The 20,700-nt window shown below is 44.6% G+C and overlaps 2 protein-coding genes across 2 annotated transcripts; both read left to right on the plus strand.

Annotated features, from left to right (window-relative positions):
• Window positions 1-3,062: 3,062 nt before the first annotated feature.
• Window positions 3,063-6,030, plus strand: LOC101594613 (cystatin-14-like). The gene is made up of 3 exons (XM_004668717.2): window positions 3,063-3,278; window positions 5,059-5,169; window positions 5,950-6,030. The coding sequence occupies exons 1-3, from the start codon at window positions 3,063-3,065 to the stop codon at window positions 6,028-6,030; spliced, it is 408 nt and encodes a 135-aa protein (XP_004668774.1).
• A 3,473-nt stretch (window positions 6,031-9,503) lies between these two features.
• On the plus strand, window positions 9,504-14,261 carry LOC101594899 (cystatin-12-like). Its single transcript, XM_004668718.2, has 3 exons — window positions 9,504-9,698; window positions 13,094-13,204; window positions 14,181-14,261. The coding sequence occupies exons 1-3, from the start codon at window positions 9,504-9,506 to the stop codon at window positions 14,259-14,261; spliced, it is 387 nt and encodes a 128-aa protein (XP_004668775.2).
• The last annotated feature ends 6,439 nt before the right edge of the window (window positions 14,262-20,700 follow it).

Below are 20,700 nucleotides of genomic sequence, written 5' to 3' on the forward strand. Positions count from 1 at the left end.
AAGTAACCTTGGTTGACAGTTGTTATCTTTCAGAACTTGGAATATATCACTCCAAGCCCTTCTGGCTTTAAAAGTTTGTGTTGAATAATCTGCTGTAATCCTGATGGGCTTGCTTTTGTAGGTAACTTGATTTTTCTCTCTAACTGCTTTCAATATTTTTTCTTTGGTTTGTGTGTTTGGAAGTTTGATTATAATATGGCGAGGAGAGGTTCTTTCTGGGTTTTGTCTGGCTGGGGTTCTAAAGGCTTCCTGTAACTGTATTGGCACCTCTTTCCCAATTTGGGGGAAATTTTCCTCTATGATTTTGTTGAAGATGCCTACTATGCCTCTGGAGTGGAGTTCTTCTCCTTCTACTATGCCCTGAATTCTTATATTGGATCTTTTCATAGTGTCCCGAATATCTTGAAATTCCCACTCATACTTTTCTATAAGTTTGTCTTTCTCTTTGTTGGACTGCATTAGGTCTGCCACCTGGTCTTCTAGCTTAGATATTCTGTCCTCTCCCTCATCCATCCTACTGGTGAGATTTTCTACAGAGTTTTTTATTTCATTAACTGTGTTCTTCATTGCTAGTAATTCTGACTGGTTTTTCTTTATTATTTCTATTTCCCTATTTATGTCTTGTATTGCCTTCTTTATTTCATTAAATTGGTGTCCTGCCTCTTCTTTGATTCCTTTGATTTCCTCTTTGATTTCTTCTTTGATTGTTTTCATGTGTTCTTTGACCTCTTTGAACATATTTATAATTATTCTTTTGAACTCTTTCTCAGGCATTTCCTTTAACTCTTTCTCACTGGAGGACATTTCTGATGCATTAATACTTTTAGGTGGATTTATATCGTCTTGCTTTTTAGTGTTTCTTGTGTTATAATGTATATATTTTTGCATCTTGGATTAAGTTTATGCTTGGATTTTCTAGCTAGCTGTGTATTCTTAGCTGTATCAATTGATTTGATGTAATGTATTTTCAGGGTAGGACCTTAAGGTATTAGGTGTGGCTCTTAAGACTCTCCGAGTATCTACAAAGATGTTCTTAGGGGTTGAGATTCCCTGCTATAGGAGTATTCAAGCAGGCTGAGTGGAATAAAATACAGGTAGATTCTAAAATTTAACTAAACACTGTACACATTCAATCAAAAACAGCCCTGAGTATGTATGCAAGAGTAGTTATTATAATGACCAGATCCTCTAACAACAAAGAGGTTTAGATTTCTGGTCTGTTGAGGGATCCAAGTCAGCTTGCGACCAAGTGAGACCCTTCCCTGGTGCAATCCCAGTTACCTTGGGTGATTTTGGTCTCAGTCAAGTTGCTGCCTGGGTCGTCGGGCTGCTGTTTTGATTTCTGGAGCTGGCACTTGCTTTTCCTACGGGGCAAACCGAGCCGCTGCTGCTGCCTCTGCTGCTGCCGTAGATGCCACCACCGGAGCCACCACCGCTGCCGAAGCTGCCGCTGCCGTGTCCACCGCCGCTGCTCCCCCCGAAGCCGCTGCTGTGGGATCTGCCGCCGCTGCCGCTCCTGGGTCCGCTGCTGCTGGGGCCACTGGTACCGGTGCTGGAGCTGCTGAAGTTGCTGCCGAACTCTGCTCCTGCTTGGGTCCCGTTGTCAGCCCAAGTTGGCGTGGCCGGGTCCCGGGCCGCTGCTGTGTTCGCTGGAGCTGGGTTCAGGCGGTGGGGGAGGGGAGGGAGCCGCGGCTGCTCTGGTTGTCACGCTGCTCCACGTGTTCTTCTACCTCGCGGTCTTCTCCTCCACTGCTCGCTGCTGCTCTCCCCTCACGTTTCCCGAGTTGCGGAAAGCGCGGTGTGAGGGGAAGCGCCCGCACCTGGCTTTTCCTGCGGCTCGAGCCGAGAGTCTGGCGGCTTTCTGCTGCGCCGCGGCTGCGGCGGTTGGCCAAGCTGCCAGAGCCGCTTTTCCCACCTGTGCAGGCTCTGGATGCTCTATAACTCTTCTACTTCTCCGCTGCCACCTCAATTTCCTATACACCTCACTTTTTAGTAAAAGTGTGTATTTTGCTGAGTTTTTTTGGTCTTCCCCTCCCCAGGCAGCTTTGGCGTGGTACCTACTCCGCCATCTTAACCGGAAGTCCTGAATCCACTGATCTTTAATATGACATAAGAATTGAACACTGGTACAGAAATGTTCAGAGACCCTCTTCCCCCTGGATGCTATACAGCCCAGAGGGTGGACTTTAGTTTTACTATGTACCTACATAACTCTACACCTCCAAAATGCAGAACAGATACTCATTTCTAGAGCACAGAGAAGAATGGTCAAACTCTAAACAACTAAATCTTTTTTCAAACAAAGGCAAAGGAGAAGGTATGTTCTCTATCATAGGCGTGAGTTTGACATTGGTAAGAGAGAAGGTAATTTAGGAAATCAACCATGAGTGAAAATGAAGCAGTGCAGTAATTATAGCCCATGGCTTAAAAAAGATGTCTAAGGAGATGAATCAGACTTGGAAGTGGACACTCATATGAATTGCTGCAGCCGGGAGGATGTGGCCAGGTGTTTCTACTGGCAGAAGGAGTCAGGGCATGGTTGGCATCCCCCACTATTGGCATGGAGCCCTGCTAGTGGAATGGGCTCCAAGCAAGGTCCTGGAGAGTGCTCAGTAACTGATTTCACTCCTCAGGAATGAGCTCCTGGGAGTTCTCAGGAGTTTCTGTGACCTTGGGAATCCTCGCCAGCCCTGCATCACAGGGCTCCCCGAGAGGAGTGGCAGTGTGAGTGGGAGCTGCCCTCAAAGCTCGGGCTGAGTTGGGGGAGTAGCCCTGGAGCTGTGCACCCAGCAGCAGACAGACGTGTGAATGCCTATCAGCACAGGGTTTATATCACGAGGGGACAGGAAATGTGGCTTCTTGCTCTGCTTTTGGTTTGGGAATAGTGGAGAGAGACAAGGCTGGGACTGGAGATGACGGGCTGCACACTTGCACTGGTCAGAAGGAGGTCACCACCACCGGTCCTGATGGGCAGGGCCCTGTGGAACCCTGAGCTGGGGAGAGCATCACCAGCTATAGCCACACCACACCCTTCATCTGCATGTCTCTGGCTCCTAGTGATGATGCTAAGGATAGCTGTGTTGTGGAAGGTGCCCCTGCTTGTCGGGCTCCTTGTGCTGGGCACCCATATATGGACCAAAGACAAAGAATTTGTAGATATTAGAAAGGACCTAGATTATTTCGTGGCGTCAGTGGAGTTTGCTGTGACTCAGTTCAATGGCAACAATCCGGAAGAGAACACATACAGGTTGCTGGAAGTTGGGAGAGCCCAGAAAAAGGTGAGTGGCAGTTTCTGTGTCCGTGCCCAGGGCAAAGTCCTCAAATGAAGAGCTACAGGCCAAGTGGGATATCAGCAAGGACTAATGAGGAGAGTCCCAGGTTTGTGGCATGGTCTTATAGCCACAGGCCTGAGGATCCTCCCTCCTGCCCAGGACAGCTGGCTGTAGGTCTTTTCTACCCCCTTGGTGCATTCTACTTTGGGTTGGTATCGATCCTGGGACTTGAGTCCCGGGAGTCCTTAGTAAAGACTACCCTACTGTGTCTAGATGCTGGCCAGCCATATAGATGCAGGCCTGGCTTAGAGTGTGGGGACTGAGCAAGGAGCAATGGACAGATGTGAGGGCAGTGGGAGGGGGTGTTGTCAGTGTGTGTCAGGCACAAATGCGGGTACAAGTTACTGGTGTGCATTGAGGCAAGAGCACACCTATGTGTTTTTGGCTTGTGTTGGTCACAGGTCAGTATCCCTGTCACCTGTACAGATTCCTAAGCTCCTATTGGTGCTTTCTGGACACATTCCAGATCAGCCCACCAAGATGAGAGCTCCTCCAAAGGAGGATGATTTTCTGCTTGGATCTGTTTCTTTTCTGTATTGGGATACTTCCTGAGTTTTCATGGAGATTTGGGGAAATGAAAGTCATTCTTCATAATTTCTCATCATCTCAGTGTGTGTTTGTAAGAGGAACGCTTGTGGGTAGAAGGGTTTGTTCAGTAGTTAAAGATGCTTGCTTACAAAGCTTGATAGCCTGGGTTCGATTCCCCAGTACCCATGTAAACCAGTGCACAAAGTGGTGTATGCATCTGGAGTTCGTTTGCATGGCAAAGCCCTGGCACACTCATACTCTGTCTTCTCCACCCCCTCTCTCTGCTTGCAAATAAATAATTTTTTTTTTTTTTTGGTTTTTCCAGGTAGGGTCTCATTCTGGCCCCGGATGACCTGGAATTCACTATGTAGGCACAGGGTGGCCTCGAACTCACAGCAATCCTGCAACTTCTGCTTCCCAAGTGCTGGGATTAAGGGCATGCACCACCATACCTGGCTTGCAAATAAATAATTTAAAAATATTTTATTTATATTTATTTATTTGAGAGAGAAAGAGGCAGGGATAGGAGATGGGAGGGGAGAGAATGGGCATGCCAGGGCCTCCAGCCACCGCAAATGAACTCCAGATGAGTGCTCCACCTTGTACATCAGGCTTACATGGGTCCTGGGGAATTGAACCTTGGTCCTTTGGCTTTGCAGACAAGTGCCTTAACAGCTAAACCATCTCTCTAGCCCAATATGTATATTTTTTTAAATAGAGGAATACTTATAGGCAGAGTTAAAGTCTCTCGTGCTCCAATCTGGACTCCACACTGCCAAGGGACAACAGCTGTTTTACTCATTTCCTGTTCTGTGTCAGAGGGTTACTTGGCAGGTGTCTTTGAATCTGTCTGATACTGCTCAGGGGAGGATTTGAAAGTTTTCACATTATTGGGTGTGGCTTCAGTGCATGCAGGTTTCTTGTTGGGTGGGATTCAGTCATGTGAATATGCCACATCCTACATATTATTGCCCTGTAGACTCCTAGGTATTAGCCAGTAGGAAGAATGTGGTGGGAAGACCCTAGTGCATATATTGAGGCTCTCATGCCCACATTTCTGCTCACATATAGAGATCGAATATGACATAGATGCCTGTTCATAGGCAAATGCACATTGGACTGTTTTTCTACCTTGTTTTCTTTCCTGTTCATGAAAAGCAAGTAGTCAGCAGCTAAATGCCTGATTTCTTTTGAACAGACATGGACAATGATATTTTTAATGGACCTGTATATGGGTCGCACAATTTGTAAGAAGCACAGTGAACATATTGATGACTGCCCATTGCAACAAGGCCCAGAAAAGAAAAAGGTTTGCGTAGTTTAAATTAACTTCAATAGTCACCAGTCTTTTGGGAATGAAAAATAACATCAAGCAAGCCATAGGGATGATGTGGAGGTGATCCTAGGCAGATAAGGGCACCTTACCCCTCTCCTGACATGCTTTGGGGCTCCTCTAGTGGAAGCAGAAGGGGTCATCCTAAGCAGACAGCCTGATTCTCAGCGCAGGGCAGTCCTCTTCTCATAGACTAGCTAGTGACCAGAGAGATGGTCCATGCAGATGCCCATGTGGCCTCCATCTGTGACAGAGCCATCCTTTTGGGCTCAGCTCTGTGTCTTCAGAGACCCATGAGGTTTGGGTAGATGATGCTTTCCCTGTGGTCCTCAGTCCTTTTATTTTCATGTCCTTGGGGCGTGGGAAGGTATTCAGTTTATCTGCTCACCATGCTTACAGGCTAGATTGTGGTTCTTTAAGGTGATTCCCAGTGACATCATCATCCTGTAACAGACATGTAATCCATGGCATCTGGAACCTTGAGGATGATTCCCTATCAGGGTGCTCTACCAGGGGGTGGTCTCCCCTTTTCTCAATAGTCTTAAGGCAGCCTCACTTGGGGTGGATATGAGCTGTTCCTCAGCTGGGAGATGGGCAGCAGGATCATCTCTCCCAGCAGTCCCCTGGCTCTTTCAGGACCTTTGGCTGGGGGCAGTAACCAAGCATCATCTGTGCAGGGGAGGCTCCAGACCTTAGCGAATGCTCCATGCATTATGTTTTCCTAACTTATGTGTTATAATTATCATTTTCTCTCAGGTGCGCTGTACATTTCAGGTGGATGCCCGACCTTGGTTTTCCCAGTTCCGTGTTCTGAACAGCACATGTGTGGAGATATAGGTGGACAAGAGACCTTGGCCACCTACAACAGAAGTCCCCTTCCTCTATAGTGTGACAGTCTGCAGTTTGAAATCTGCACCACCAGAGCAATTAAAAGCAGCACTTTCTGGATTGAGTAGCGATGCTGGAGTCTTCTGTGTTGTCTCTTTTTTGTTTGTTTGTTTTAGAGGTAATGTCTCACTGTAGCCTAGGATGAACTGGAACATACTCTGTAGTTCCAGGCTGGCCGCAAAATCATGGTAATCCTCCTACCTCTGCCTCCTGAGTGCTGGGATGAGTGGTGTGCCACCATGCCTGGCCTTTATTGTGTCTTTGCGGTGGATGTCTCTGTTGGTGATAAGCAATGAAGAATTTGTTGTCATTATTATCACCTTGCCTTCAAGTATAGATGGCTGAGTAGATTGGACTCCCCAGTTTATGTGTAGTGGCTCATGCAGAGGCCCCACTGGTTGGTCTGTGTACTCATTTATTCTTGCATTCATTCATTATTTTCATTCATTCATGTATTCATTCTTTCTCTAATTTTTCTATGCCCCTCAGAGAGTGTCAAAACCAGGCATGGTGGTACACAACTATAGTCCTGCTTTTCAGGAAGTGGAGGGAGGAGAATCACGTGATTGTTCGAGTTGTAGACCAGCTTAGGTGACATAGTGACTATAGCTTGGGGGTGGGGAGAGAAGAGTGAAGGAGGGAGGGAGGAAGAAAGGGAAAAAAAAGAAGGAAAAAGGGACAAGCATTATCCCAGGGAAGTCACCTGCCTTTCCCCATTTCTGTCTTAGGGATCAGTGTCATATTTGGTGGCCCTTTCATAGGTGGCCCAGGTCCAAGAGTGAGGGAGAGGACCTGACATGGACCATGGACAGGAAGCTCTGCCTTGCTGGGTACCACAGGCTGCCTGACAGATTATAAGGAAATGCAAGATTCTAAGAAGATACCTTTCTTGGTGACTGACAGATCTACAGAGAAAAAAATACCATAGGAGATATAAAAAGATACAAGACTTTATTAAGTTTGATTTTGTGTTATACAGAGTATTCACCCAGCAGCTTCAGAGCATGCATTCTTTTTGAACCTACAGGGAAGACTTAGTAAAACTAAACACCTAGGGGCTGGACAGATGGCTTAGAATTTAAGGCATTTGCCTGCAAAGCCAAAGGAACCAGGTTCAATTCCCCAGGACCCATGTAAGCCAGAACCACAATATGACACATGTGTCTGGAGTTTGTTTGCAGTGGCTTGGAGGCCCTGGTGCACCCATTCTCTCTCTCTCTCTCTCTCTCTCTCTCTCTCTTTCTCTCTCTCTCTCTCTCTCTGTTTCTCAAATGCATACATACATAATTAATTAATTAATTAAGCCTAAACATGTGGAGCTGGGGAGAAGGCTCAGCATTCAAGAGTGTTTGCCTTTTAAGCATGAGGGCCTGAGACCTCTAGAGTTCTATTCAACAAAACTCATGTAAAAATTGGGTGTGGGTGTGACCACACAGGCTGTAACCCCAGTCTGAGTAGAGATTAGAGAATTGCCGGGCTCACTGATTGAAAAAATGGCAGCATTGGGTTGGAAGAGACTCTCAAATAATTACTTAGATGAGCACTAGAAAACACATAAAATTCTTCTCTGGCTTCTGAATGTACATGATTAGTGTGTGCTTATGCAAATACACACATATGCACTACATACACCACACATATTCTATACACCACACACACACACACACACACACACACACACACACATACAACACATATGCCAAAAACCCTGAATGTCTGGTTCACAAAATTCTTTATGAATTTTAAAGAAGGGACATCACACAGATTGTGTTCTCCTGCTATAGGGAAATTTAGGTATAAATTAAGGAGAGAAATGTTTGACAATTCAGCTGCACACCTCTAGCTACTGCACAGGCTAGAGAAACGCACCTATGCACATAAGGATGTTTTTAAAAATATACAAGCCAAACATTCCTAAGAAGTTAACATGTAGCTTCTGGTGCCCTAGAGCTTCCAGGGACATGCAGTTCACGTAGAAGTTCATGCTGGAGAGTGGACAAGACAGCAGTTGATAGCATGGGTCAATCAACAGAGAATTCCCACTTGATCCTGAAGAAAATAGAGGGAGGGAATTGTGCTGTAAACTCCTAAAAGGAAAGCAGAAAACAAAGATGGGTAGAAAGGGTCAAGGTATCTAGTTGCCAGTGTTCCAGAAGGGAATAAAGCAGTTGACAACCATTGGTAGGCGAGATCTCAATTTGGAGAAGACTGGCAAAAGCCAAGATTCAATGACAAGGGGCCGTCTTACAGATCTGGAAGACTGCAGAAAGGCAGCAGTGAGAAATAGCAATCTGTCTGCTGACAGGAAGGGTGAAACCAGAATGGGAGCCTGAGGTTTCTTGGGTGGGAAGGGGCAAAGGGCTTGTGTGTGCTCTAATGCAGGCTCGGTTGCAGGGACTAGCTTGCGTTCCGCAGGCCCCCTTGCACTCAGGCCATCTTGTGAGATCATTTCCTCCCACCTGGAAGCTGCAGCAAGGTGTTCAGGATTGTGTGCGTCATTTCGCCTCCATTCCTATTTCTTTTCATGCCAGCCTCAGTTGTGCTCGTATGTCTTGTCCCCAAAGCTGTGGCCGGGGCCCCTTTGAGAGGATCATCAAAGTTCAGGTGTCTCCATACTCCAAAGTGGAGAAAAATGGTTCACCGCCATCCTCCGGCTCCACGTTGGCCTGCTCATCCCCTTGGGACTTCCCCAGGAAGGAGGCAGGCCATGGCCCAGAGCCTCTGCCAAGAGTCGGACACAGTGCCGCATGAAAGCCATGGGACTAAGCAGCAGAGGTGGGTGTGAACGTCCATCAGCTTACGTTCCTTTCTGAGCAATGCCTGCACCTAGGCCCAGAGTTACTGTACACGTCCTTCCCTGCAGAGCCACCGCTTCCCCCTCTGCGGCTCTCTGGCTCTGGCTGTGAAGCAGACATGACAGGCTTCAGGGAAGGAAGGGGAGGTGGGAGTTGTCCAGCAGGCCTCAGGATGGTCCCACGGACTAGCCCCTCCCTCTGTAGCCTTCTGGCATGCCCCCAAGGCCATAGGCACCTGGTTCTTAATACCTCAATACTCAAGGACCACTTCAGCTCTTACAGTACCTGTGTTTCTGCCAGTCCCGGAATGTAGGACTGCAGAGCTCTTATAAGGACTAGGCAGGGCTTGGCGATGCAGACCTGGATATGTATAAGCTAACAGTTTATTGTATCCATGCCCGTGGGTCCAGGTCACCAGAGGGTAGCAAATGTGACTTCCTGTTCTGCCTTCTGCTTGAAGGGAGGGACACTGCCCTTGACAAAGGTGCCAGTCACAGGGAGACTGTTCGCAGTACAGGGCTGTGTGGGAGGGCATTACTAGCTACAACTGTGCCACTCCCCCCCTTCCCTCCCCCCCTCCCCCGGCACAGGCATTCCTGGCCCTCAGCACTAACTCTGAGGACAGCCATGCTGGGTAAGGGGCTCCTGCTGGTGGGTCTCGTTGTGCTGTGGACCCACATCTACAGATGCACATTTGTAAACATTGATAAGACTATGCATTTTTTCCCTATTTCGGTGGAGCATGCCATTTACAAGTTCAACGAGGACCAGAGTGATGAGTTGGCCTACAAGTTCCTTCGAGTCCGGAGAAGCCAGCGCAAGGTGAGCCCCCAGCTCTCTGGGTGATAATTGCATTCTACCTGAATACCCAGCTGGGACTGGGGGACTTCTGGGTCTTCAGCAAGGTGAAACTGAGATTTTAATTTGGTAATTTTTTTCTTAAAAACTCAAATTACTAATAGAATAGCTCCAAAACTTTAAAAAATATTGTTTTCAAGCAGTGGGAGAGGAAGAGAGAAGAGAGAGAAAGAGGGAGAATGTGTGCACCAGGGCGTCCAACCATTGCAAACAAACTCCAGACACATGCACCATTTTGTGCATCTGGCTTTGTGTGGGTACTGGGTGATCGAACCTAGGTTGTTAAGCTTCGCAAGCAAAAGCCTCAATTGTTGAGCCATATCTCCAGCCCCCATTTAAAAACTTGTTTTATTTTATTTTTATTTATTTGAGAGAGAGAGAGTGGTCATGCCAGGGCCTCTAGTCACTACGAATGAACTCCAGATGCATGATAGAGAGAGAGAGAGAGAAAGAGAGAGAGAGAGAGAGAGAGAGAGAGAGAGAGAGAGAGAGAGAGAGAGAGGCTCATGTCAGGACCTCCAGCCACCGCAAACAAACTCTAGACACATGCACCACCTTGTGCATCTGGCTTATGTGGAACTTGGGTCTTTTGGCTTTGTAGGCAAGTGCTTTAGCCACTAAGCTATTTCTCCAGCCCTGGATCCCAAGTTTGTTTTTTTTTTTTTTTTTTTTTTTTTTGAGGTAGGGTCTCTTTCTAGCCCTGGCTGACCTGAAATTCACTATGTAGTCTCAGGGTGGCCTTGAACTCACAGTGATCCTCCTACCTCTGCCTCACCAGTGCTGGGATTAAAGGCATGCGCCACCACACTTGGTGCCCCCCCCCCAATTTTTTAAAAATCTATGTAGTACCCAAAAACCTTGGCAGAAGTAAGGCAAGCAGAAGGGAAAGTAACAATGTCCTAACCTGAATTCAGTGTGAGGGAAAGAGAAACAAGGCTGAGAGAAGCCAGAACAGCAGAGAGACAGGTGGTAAGGACAGGAGGAGCAGAAACTGGCTGAGACAAAGCCCCACACTGAGGACAGCTGGCAACAAGCTTGGCAGGGTGCCTGATACCCTTGAGGTGAGGGGCCTATTGGGCATTGCTCGGCACAGCCAGGATGCACACACTGGGCTCCTGGTGACCTGAGCATCGTTGCAGAGGTGACATTCATGCATACAGTCAGTTACATCACAATGCATAGTTCTGAAATTCCCCTGTGGAATAGTCACCAAAGCAGTTGACTGCAAAGCTGATAATCTCTGATATAAATCTAGGTGACAGGCGCTTTTCCCACTAAGGCCCGTTCTCCTCCTCGTCTGCTTCTTTATGATGCAATAATGACCGTGTCAAACAGTCACTCTCCCCATCCCAGAGCCAACTGGGACGTCTGAAGTTCCTGGGTCTGAGTCACACTTCTGTAGATATGGGTCTGGGGAAATTCCTTTCTGCCCAAATGCACACTGTCCCCAGGTCTTCCTTCCTTATTCCTATGACACCACCTTCATAGGCTGATCCTGTCCCTGGACCACAGTGGTCCTCTTTACCAGCACTCCACTTTCTCCACTGCTGCTGCCGATGTGGGGGTCTCAGATTCAGTGTATGTGGGGGGCCATGCAAGGAGGGTCTGACATGTGCATTGTTAGTATGTGTCAGACATGGTTGTATGAGCATTGTATGGCATGGTCTGGGCCCAATTATGTTGTTAGCATGTGTTGAGTTTATTAAATGTATTGCTGGTATGTCACTGACACGAGTGGGTATTGACATTATCTGCCTGGATTCCTGAGCCCCTGAGTCTGCTTTCTGGATAGCTTCCCAGTCAGTTCAGTGAGACATGTGCTCTACTCTGGGAACATTTGCTGGCTAGTTTATTTTTTTCCTCTCTCTCTCCATAGTTGAGTGTTCTTGAGTTTGCATGGACCTCTACTGATTGAAATAACTTTTGATAGGATCCCGATATTGAGGATAGTAGGGGATATTTGCTAGCCACTTCACTGAGTGCCTACAAGGTGAGTGCTCTGAGCACTCGGCATGCACGTGCAAGATGCAACCTCTGGGCCTTGGCATTGCTGTGGCTCTACCTGACCCCAGCAGGCTGAGCTAGAAGTGCCCTGCGCTATGCTGAGAGAGGCCCTCAGCAAGTGCTTCTGCATCTGCCCGATGCTGCTTAGGAGAACATCAGAGAGTTGTCATACTGTTATGTGTGGTTACAGTGTGTGCAGGCTCCTTACTGGGTAAATTTTGATTGTGTGAATGTGGCACACCTTGGAGAGTGATTGCCCTTCCAGTGAGACTACCACACTTAACCATTGAGAAGAATGTGTGTCTTAGGTGTACTTAACAAACATTGGTCGGGGGAGCTCCCGGGATCAAACCTAGAGCCTTGAGTATGTTAATCATCCACTCTACCACTGAAATGTACTCTCAGCTTAATGTATATCTTTTGTAAATAAATACAGACTTAGAACAAATTGAAATAAGTAGATTCAAAAGCAAGAGATAAGGTGTGATGGCACATGCCTATAATCCCATAACTTTGGAGGTTAAGGGAAAGGGGGATTACAAATTCCATGTTAGCTGGGCCCATTGACTTTCTCTCAAAAAAATCCCAAACAATAGCAACAGTAACAAAAACAAATAAGAAAGCAACCAGAACAAATCCCCAAACAACAAAGAGAGAAATGAGATTGCACATGCTATGTCGTTATTTATTGCATGCATCTGTGTTCACATTCTCTGCTCACTTTTCTACTTGGTTCTGTTTTATCTATTCAAATAATGGATTTCCTTTTTGTTGTTGTTGTTGTTCTCAGACAAAAGTATTTCTGTATTTAGAACAATGGTGAATACATGTGGGTTTGTTTGAAAACAAAAATTTAGGGCATTTATTTTTATGGTGTCACAGTTTTGCTGACACTTTAATTGACAACTTATACTGGTCTTATTACATCAATTATTTCTTTTTAAAAAGTTTTTACTTATTTATTTATTTGAGAGAGCCAGAGAAAGAGAGAGAGAGAGACAGACAGACAGACAGACAGACAGACAGATAGAGAGAATAGGTGCTCCAGGGCCTCCAGCCACTGCAAACCAACTCCTGATGCATGCACCACCTGTGCATCTGGCTTACGTGGGTCCTGGGGAATCAAACCTGGGTCCTTTGGCTTTTCAGGCAAATGTATTAACTGCTAAGCCATCTCCCCAGCTGACATAAATTATTTCTTGTTGCAATCAAATATCAGACAAGAAGCAACTTAAGAGAGGAAAGTACAGTTTGAGATGGGTTACAGTGTCTGTTGCGGTGGGGAAGGGATGATGGCAGGAGTATGAGGTCATGTCACATCTGGATTTCCTAACAGTTACTATAATTTTTGACAGATTTTTTCTCATATGTATTTAGTAGACGTGGAGATGGGCCGCACAATTTGTAAAAAACATGATGAAGACATTGACAACTGCCCACTGCAACAAGGCCCAGAAGAGAAAAAGGTTTGAGATTAAGTTAACTCTGACAATCACCAGTCTTTTGGGAATGAAAAATATCAAGAAAGGCCCTTGAGAAAATGTAAATAAGATGTGGGGAGTGATTCTTGACAGAATAAGAGTTCCTAACTCCTCTCCTGGCATGTCTCGGGGCTCCTCTACTGGAGGCAGAAGGGGGTCATCTTCAGCAGACAGCACCTGGATGCTGAGCTGCCCTCTGCTCACAGCTGGCTGGCTAGCCATTGGCAACCTGCAGGTGCCCATGTGTGGCCTCCATCTATGACAGAGCCACTCACCTGGTCCCAGCTCTGTTCCTTCAGAGGTCCTTGAGGTTTCACCAGATTCTGCTCTCCCTGTGGTCCTCAGTACCCCTTTGCTCATGTCCTGGGGCACTGGGGAATGTCCAGTTTATCTGCTCACCCAGGCTTGTCTTTGAGATTCTGGGTCTTAAGGGTGATTCATGGTGACATGGTCATTTTATGGCTGAGATGATGCATGGCATCTGGGACCTTGAGGATGTTTGTCTATCTGAGAATTCTGCCAGTGGGTGTTCTCACCTTCCAACCAAAACTACTGGAGAAGACTTGCAAACCGTTGGCTTGTGTTATCGCTGAGGGGTTGAGCAGCAGAATCATCTTGCAGGTGGTCCCCTCAGGCGGGGACAGTGCGTCCAGCATCTTATGTACAAGGGAGGCATTGAGGACAGGATACCTCAGTGTGGGTGATGGCCCTAGGTGGGGGCTGGTCATAGGCAAGTCCCCTCTCAGGAGCCCCTGGGCTCAGGGGAGGTAATTCTAATTACTACCTTTTGTTCTGGTAGAGCTGTGAACTTTATAAGTATCGCCCTTGATAACAGGTTTTAGCTTTTTCTTTTTTCTTCTTTTTATCAATTAAGTTTGTAGTGAATCTTAGGCCTTTCCCATGCTAGATGGCCTCAATGAGTTACATTTTTTCTAACTGCTGCTTTGCAACTCTCTTTCAGGTACGCTGCATTTACATCATGAGGACCATAGGATGGTTTACAAACTTCACTATCTTTAACAGCACTTGCACACAGATATAGGTGGGGAAGGGATCCCATATACCTGTAGCAGAAGTCACCTTTCCCAAGAGTGTGACAATCTGTAGTCTGAGGTCTGCAACAGTAGAACAATTAAAGGCATCTCACAGCATCTCTGGATTCCTGAGTGGAGTGGTTTTTTTTTTTTGTATTGTCTGTTTGCCATTAATATCATCATCAGGGATAAGCGATAGAGAATTTATTACCATTATTATCAAGCTGCTTGCAGATACGCAGTGTTGAAGCAGCTCATTGTTCATTTGATGGTCTCATTCATTTATTCTTCCATGACTTTGCATTTGCACACTATTCACTTATTCTCCAGGTTCTCTATGCTGTTCACCCATGTGAAGGAAAGCAGAGCCTTCTCCCAGGAATGACTAGTCACCTGCATCCCCTTTGCTTCCATCCCAGGGGCCACTATCACAATGGGTGTCTCTTCTACAGATGGGTCAGAGATGAACCTTGGGGTGGAGGAACGTAATTGATACTGACAGGGGGCTTTGCCCAAGTGGGAATCACAGATTGCCTGAATGGTAAGAATATTTTCTTAGGACTGGATGACATCTTAAAAAAAAAAACAGTGGCTCAGTAGTCTATGTTCCAAACTGCTTCCTGAGGTCTAGGTTCTCCATCTGAGGTCCTTCATGCCTTCCATCATTGTCAGTACTAGTCATTGCACTGAGAGAGGCATGATGGCTACAGACCTCTAGACCAAGGGGTGAGCCTCCTTCCTCAGAGAGGGGAGATGCCTTGGAGACACACTGAGATTGGAAATGAGATTGTGCCTTAAGTCAATGGCCCCACATTCTTCATTCAGGACTCTATACTTTATGGCCCCTGTGCCTGTTTACAGAATTAAGAAGGCAGTGTCAATGTCCTATGGAGAAATACTCACAATAGAATGTTGGGTGGTCTCTCTTTCAGTCTGGGTCTCTGGGGACTTCTTTCTGTGACTCTTGTCAGAAAGCTGGCCCTTTCCTGGCCAACCCATTTCTCATGAGTTTGTAATAACTTTCATAGGTCAAGATTCTCAGAAGTAGCTCTGGGTGACTCCTTGGGTACAACACAATGATGGTAACCTGAGCTGGCAGTGGTCCTTTGACCTGTTTGTAGTATTTGAAACATCTTGTCAACTGGTCAGGATACACTTATATTACCAAGTTGTGTCTGTGTGGTGAGGACAGTAACGTGTTGCTGGCCATTGGCTGAGAGAGCAGTCAGGCTTGGAGGGTAAAACTCTGTGTCCACGGCACACCCTGTACCTGTTCAAAATTCCATGGCTTGTGGACTTTGTGCATTATGTCCATGGACCTCATGTTCTTTACTCAGAACTCTATACTTTATGGCCTTATGCCTGTTTACAGACCCTATGCCCCTGTTAATATAATCTATTTCCACTGTTCATCAGTGCTGGACCCAGTTACCTGTGATTCCTGGATTCCATACCCTACATTCATGAACTCCATGGAACTCAGTCTGGCTCTTCATGTGTACTATTGTCCACTTTCATGGGTCTTATGCCTATTTGTGGATCCCTTGGTGGTTTGTCATAAACTGACACTTCTTTTCTTTTTTTTTAATTTAAAAATTTTTATTGACAACTTGCATGAATGTAAACAATATCCCATGGTAATTCCTGCCCAACCCCTACTTTCCCCTTTGAAACTCCACTCTCCATCATATGTCTCTTATTTTGATATCATGATCTTTTCCTCCTATTATGATAGTACTGTGTAGGTAGCTGACACTTATTTTCATGGATCACATAGCCTTCTTCCTGGGTGATGTAACCAATTCCTTCTCAAGCTCAGTGCTGCTCACAGGCAAGAATTCTTCACTTTCTACTCTCATTCCACTTCAAGACTTTCTTTGTTTTCATGATACACCAATTGTTCTCTGTCTTGATCTACCAAGTCCTCTCTAGTTTATTTGACATTTCTCTGAAAGATGAGGCCTCACTTCCAGGCAAGCAGTAACCACTGAGATATACCCAGTTACTCCTATTTCTCATGTAGTAGAAAATGTGTGAGCTCATAACCAAAGTACATAAGTACTTGAGTTGATTGCTCTTTGTACCAAAGTTGGGAAATAAGTCTCTCAGGAACTCCAATATCTTATAAATTGTGTTAATTATAGGTGGAATTTTGCCTGAGCCCTCACAGAATGAAAACCAAAGTTCTTTCTCAGAGCTGTGTGAGGGCCATCATTAGGACAGATAAATATTGTGTCTGCTACCCTCATCATGTGATGAACTCAGATTAGTAGCATTAGAATAAAATCAGTGGTTGGAGGGACATTTTCACATGATTATTGAAGCAGTGTTCATAGCCAAAATATGGAACTGACCCAAGTGCCCATCAAAAGATTAATGGTAAGTAAGAAAATATTATATTATATATAGTATATAATATATAAATACATATTATATGTAAATATTATATATATATATTATACACACACAATGGGTTACTCCTCAGCAATGGGATAAAAAAGAAATCCTGTCATTTGTGACAGTGTGGATGGACCTGCAGAAGCAAGTCATGCATAAGAAGAGAAATATTTCATGCCTTCACTCAAAGGTGGAATCTAACAAAATGTCAAACTTAGTTACAGACAGTAGGATGGTGGCACCAGAGATTAGAGGGTAGTAGATATTGGTAAAAGAGGACAAACTTTCAGGTGGAGTATAGTTAATAATAATGTAATTGAGTAGGTGAAATTTGTTGAGAGAGTGTTATTATAAGAAAAGGTAGGGCTGGAGAGATGGCTTAGCGGTTAAGCGCTTGCCTGTGAAGCCTAAGGACCCCGGTTCGAGGCTCGGTTCCCCAGGTCCCACGTTAGCCAGATGCACAAGGGGGCGCACGCATCTGGAGTTCGTTTGCAGAGGCTGGAAGCCCTGGTGCGCCCATTCTCTCTCTCTCCCTCTACCTGTCTTTCTCTCTGTGTCTGTTGCTCTCAAATAAATAAATAAAATATTAAAAAAAAAAAGGTAACTGTGTGAGATAATGGATAAGCTAATCATTTCATTATGGCAAAGATTTCACAGTCTATAGATACATCAAAATATCACAGGTATAACCTAAATAGATACAAGTTTTGATGGTAATATCTCAATAAAGCTGGAAGCAAATAAAAAAAAAATTTTGCAATTACCCCTCTTTACCAGTTTGAAAAAATCATAGTAATCCTATGAGAAAAGAAAATGATAAAAAGATAGAGATATTTAGAGAAAATTTGGAGATATGTTTTCCAAAAATAAAGGAACATGAAAGACCTTGGGTATAAAGCTTCATTGTCAGTGAGCAAACTCTGAGTAAAAAACAACATTAATCAGCCAGGTGTGGTAGTGCACACCTTTAATCCCAACATTCGGGAGGCAGAGGTAGGAGGATCACTGTGAGTGAGAGGCTACCCTGAGACTACAAAGTGAATTTCATGTCAGCTAGGGCTATAGAGAGATCCTACTCGAAAAAATCAAAATAAACAAACAAAGAAAAAACAAAACAAAACAACTTTAATCATTAGGGATATTTTGTATGTTTAAAAATTATTTTGTGTAGCAGTCAAGCTTCTGGGTATGTACCCAAAGGAGATAAAACCATCACCATCTAAAGATGTTTGCAATCTCATGTTCATTTCAGCATTAGTCATAATAGCTAAGATATGGAAACAGTACAAATGCCTGCCAATGAATGAAAGAAAATGTCCTGATATACTCCTTGTCACAGGCATCAGGAGAGGGGAGGGGAGAACGATGAATTGTCAATCAAAGAATACAAAACAGATTTGTAGGATGAACACATCTAGAGACCAAATATACACCATGAACACTAGAGTCAACAATAGTGTATTAGATTCAAGATTCTTGTGAAATGATTACACAATAGTTGTTCTTGTCAAAAAGGGTATTGCAGTTATACCTTTGCATTATTGGACAGACACCTGACCAGTAGCATCTCATGGGGGGAATGTGTTTATTTCAGGCTTACAGAAGCCAGGGGAAACACCATCAATGGCAGAAGAAACTGGCTCACTTCCATAGATCCATAGCAGATACTACAAACCAGCAGCAAATAGGAACAGCCAGAGATCAAACTGACTGAACACACTAGGACTATGCTACAAGATCTGACCCCCAGTGACACCTCCTCCAACAGGGCTTTTGCTGCTGGAGACTCAAGTTGCAAGCTTAATCAAAAACACATCAGGCTATGGAGGACGTATACTCACATTGAAACCACTGGAAAATGGGCAGCTTTTCAAGATAATGGTTGTCAGGCTTTGATGCTTTGATGCAAGGTTATATTAAATATCTTTCATGTAAATATTTAGCTTCATTTCATTGCAGCTTTAAGGTGATTTAAAGTAGCATCACTAGGTCAAATAACACAGATGCTTTTAAGGATTTCTTGTATTTGGTTAATTTGCTTTCCAACAAGATGATATCAGCTTATAGTCCCATCAGGAGTATGTAAGGACATATTTGATAATCTTACAGATTATTAAAATGTCAATGAAGTGGGTTTTTAAGTTAAGAAGGCCTTTTGATAAAAGTAATAAAAGCTAGAAGCTGTGAAAGGAAAGATAAATTTGTCCACATAAAAACTGAAAACTCTTTTATGGAAAATAGTAACAATGAAATTCAAACATGAATAAATTCAGAAGATAGAAGATATGTTGGACAATGGCTTTCATATATTCAACGCAAAATATTAATTGCTATAACATTCTTCTATGAATCTTGGTATCAATTATAAAATGATAAATAGTATACTAAAATGAATAACATAGTGCTGGAGAGATGGCTTAGCATTTAAGGTGCTTGCCTGTGAAGCTAAGGATCCAGGTTTGATTCCCCAGGACTCATGTAAGCCAAATGCATAAAGTGGTGCATGCATCTAGAGTTTGTTTGCAGTGGCTGGAGGCCCTGGCATACCCATTCTCTCTCTCTATCTGCCCCTTCCCCTCTCTTTCAAATAAATAACAAATAAATAAATTTTTTAAAAATATGTAGAATAGTCAGGTGTGGTGATGCATGCTTCTAATCCTAGTACTCAGTAGGCAGGGATAGGAGGATCACCAAGAGAATTCAAGGCTACCCTGAGGCTACAGAATGAATTCTAGGTCATTCTAGGTTAGAGCGAGGTTCTACCTCGATAATAAAAAACCAAAAGAAACAAAAAAACGAGTAGAATGAATGAGACATTTAAAAGAAGAAACACTACTTTTATTCAGTGTTGACTCTAGTGTTTATCCTTATCCCTGACCAATAATACCCAAATCAAATAAATACAACATAAGTATTCTGCCATTGAATTGGGAAAGAATGGCTAGGCAGCAGGTAAAGAGGTGAAGAAGCAAGGACTGTCACAATTTATCTCTCAACTGGAGTTGTGATGTGAAAACTAGCAGCACCCGCAGCACCTGGGAGCTGGTTAGAAGCGCAGAGTCCCAGGCCTGGCCCCAGACCACTGATCAGCACGTGCATTTGAACAATACGTGCAGGGGCCGTGTGCTCACTGTAATATTCAAGATGCAAAGAAGCACTACGCTTGTCCTCACACTTGGCTGCACACTGACACCCCTGGGGAACTTTAAGAATTGCTGGATCTTAATGACCTTCTAGATATTATGATTTCATTGGCAAGGTTGTCCTGGGATCTTTTCAAAACTACTTTATTTATTGGAGAGAGGGCGGGAGGGAGAGAGAGAGAGAGAGAACACACACCAGGGCCTCTAGCTACTGCAAACAAACTCCAGACACATATGCCACCATGTGCATCTGGCTTATGTGGGTACTGAAGAATCGAACCTGGATCCTTAGGCTTTGAAGGTAAGTGTCTTAACCACTAAGCCATCTCTCCAGCCCCTGTGTTCTGGGATCTTAATACTCCCTAAGCACTTAACATTTTTGAGTGTGTGTATGTGTGTGTATGTGTTCACATGCATGAACGTGGGCACTTGTGTGCCATGGTCTTCGTGTGTAGGTCAGAGGACAACTTGAGGCATTGGTCTTTGCCTTCCACCTTGTTTGAGGCAAGGTCTCCCATTAGTCTCTGATGTGTGCCAGGCTTGCTGACCCATGAACTTTGATCAATTCTGTCTCCATCTCCCTTGTCATCCTAGACATGCTTGGATGAGACATGGTAGAGCTACAGTGCCTGGCCTTTTACATGGGCACTGGGGATCTGAACTCAGGTACTCATGCTTGTGACAAGCACTTTATATACTCAGCCATCTCCATCCCTCATAAGTGCTTATAATATTCAGCAAAATTAGAAAATCCATGACTGTATTATTGTTCAGCAACTAGTACCTTGGCAATAAATAGTAAAACTGAATTTTTGTAAAGTTTTTATAACAATTCCTCATGTTGCCATTTGTGTGATATCTTTGAAGACATTGAGGAAGTATTTGTAACAGTACTGTTGGCCACAGC

The sequence above is a fragment of the Jaculus jaculus genome, chromosome 8 (assembly GCF_020740685.1).
Source record: "Jaculus jaculus isolate mJacJac1 chromosome 8, mJacJac1.mat.Y.cur, whole genome shotgun sequence".
Lineage (NCBI taxonomy): Eukaryota > Metazoa > Chordata > Mammalia > Rodentia > Dipodidae > Jaculus > Jaculus jaculus.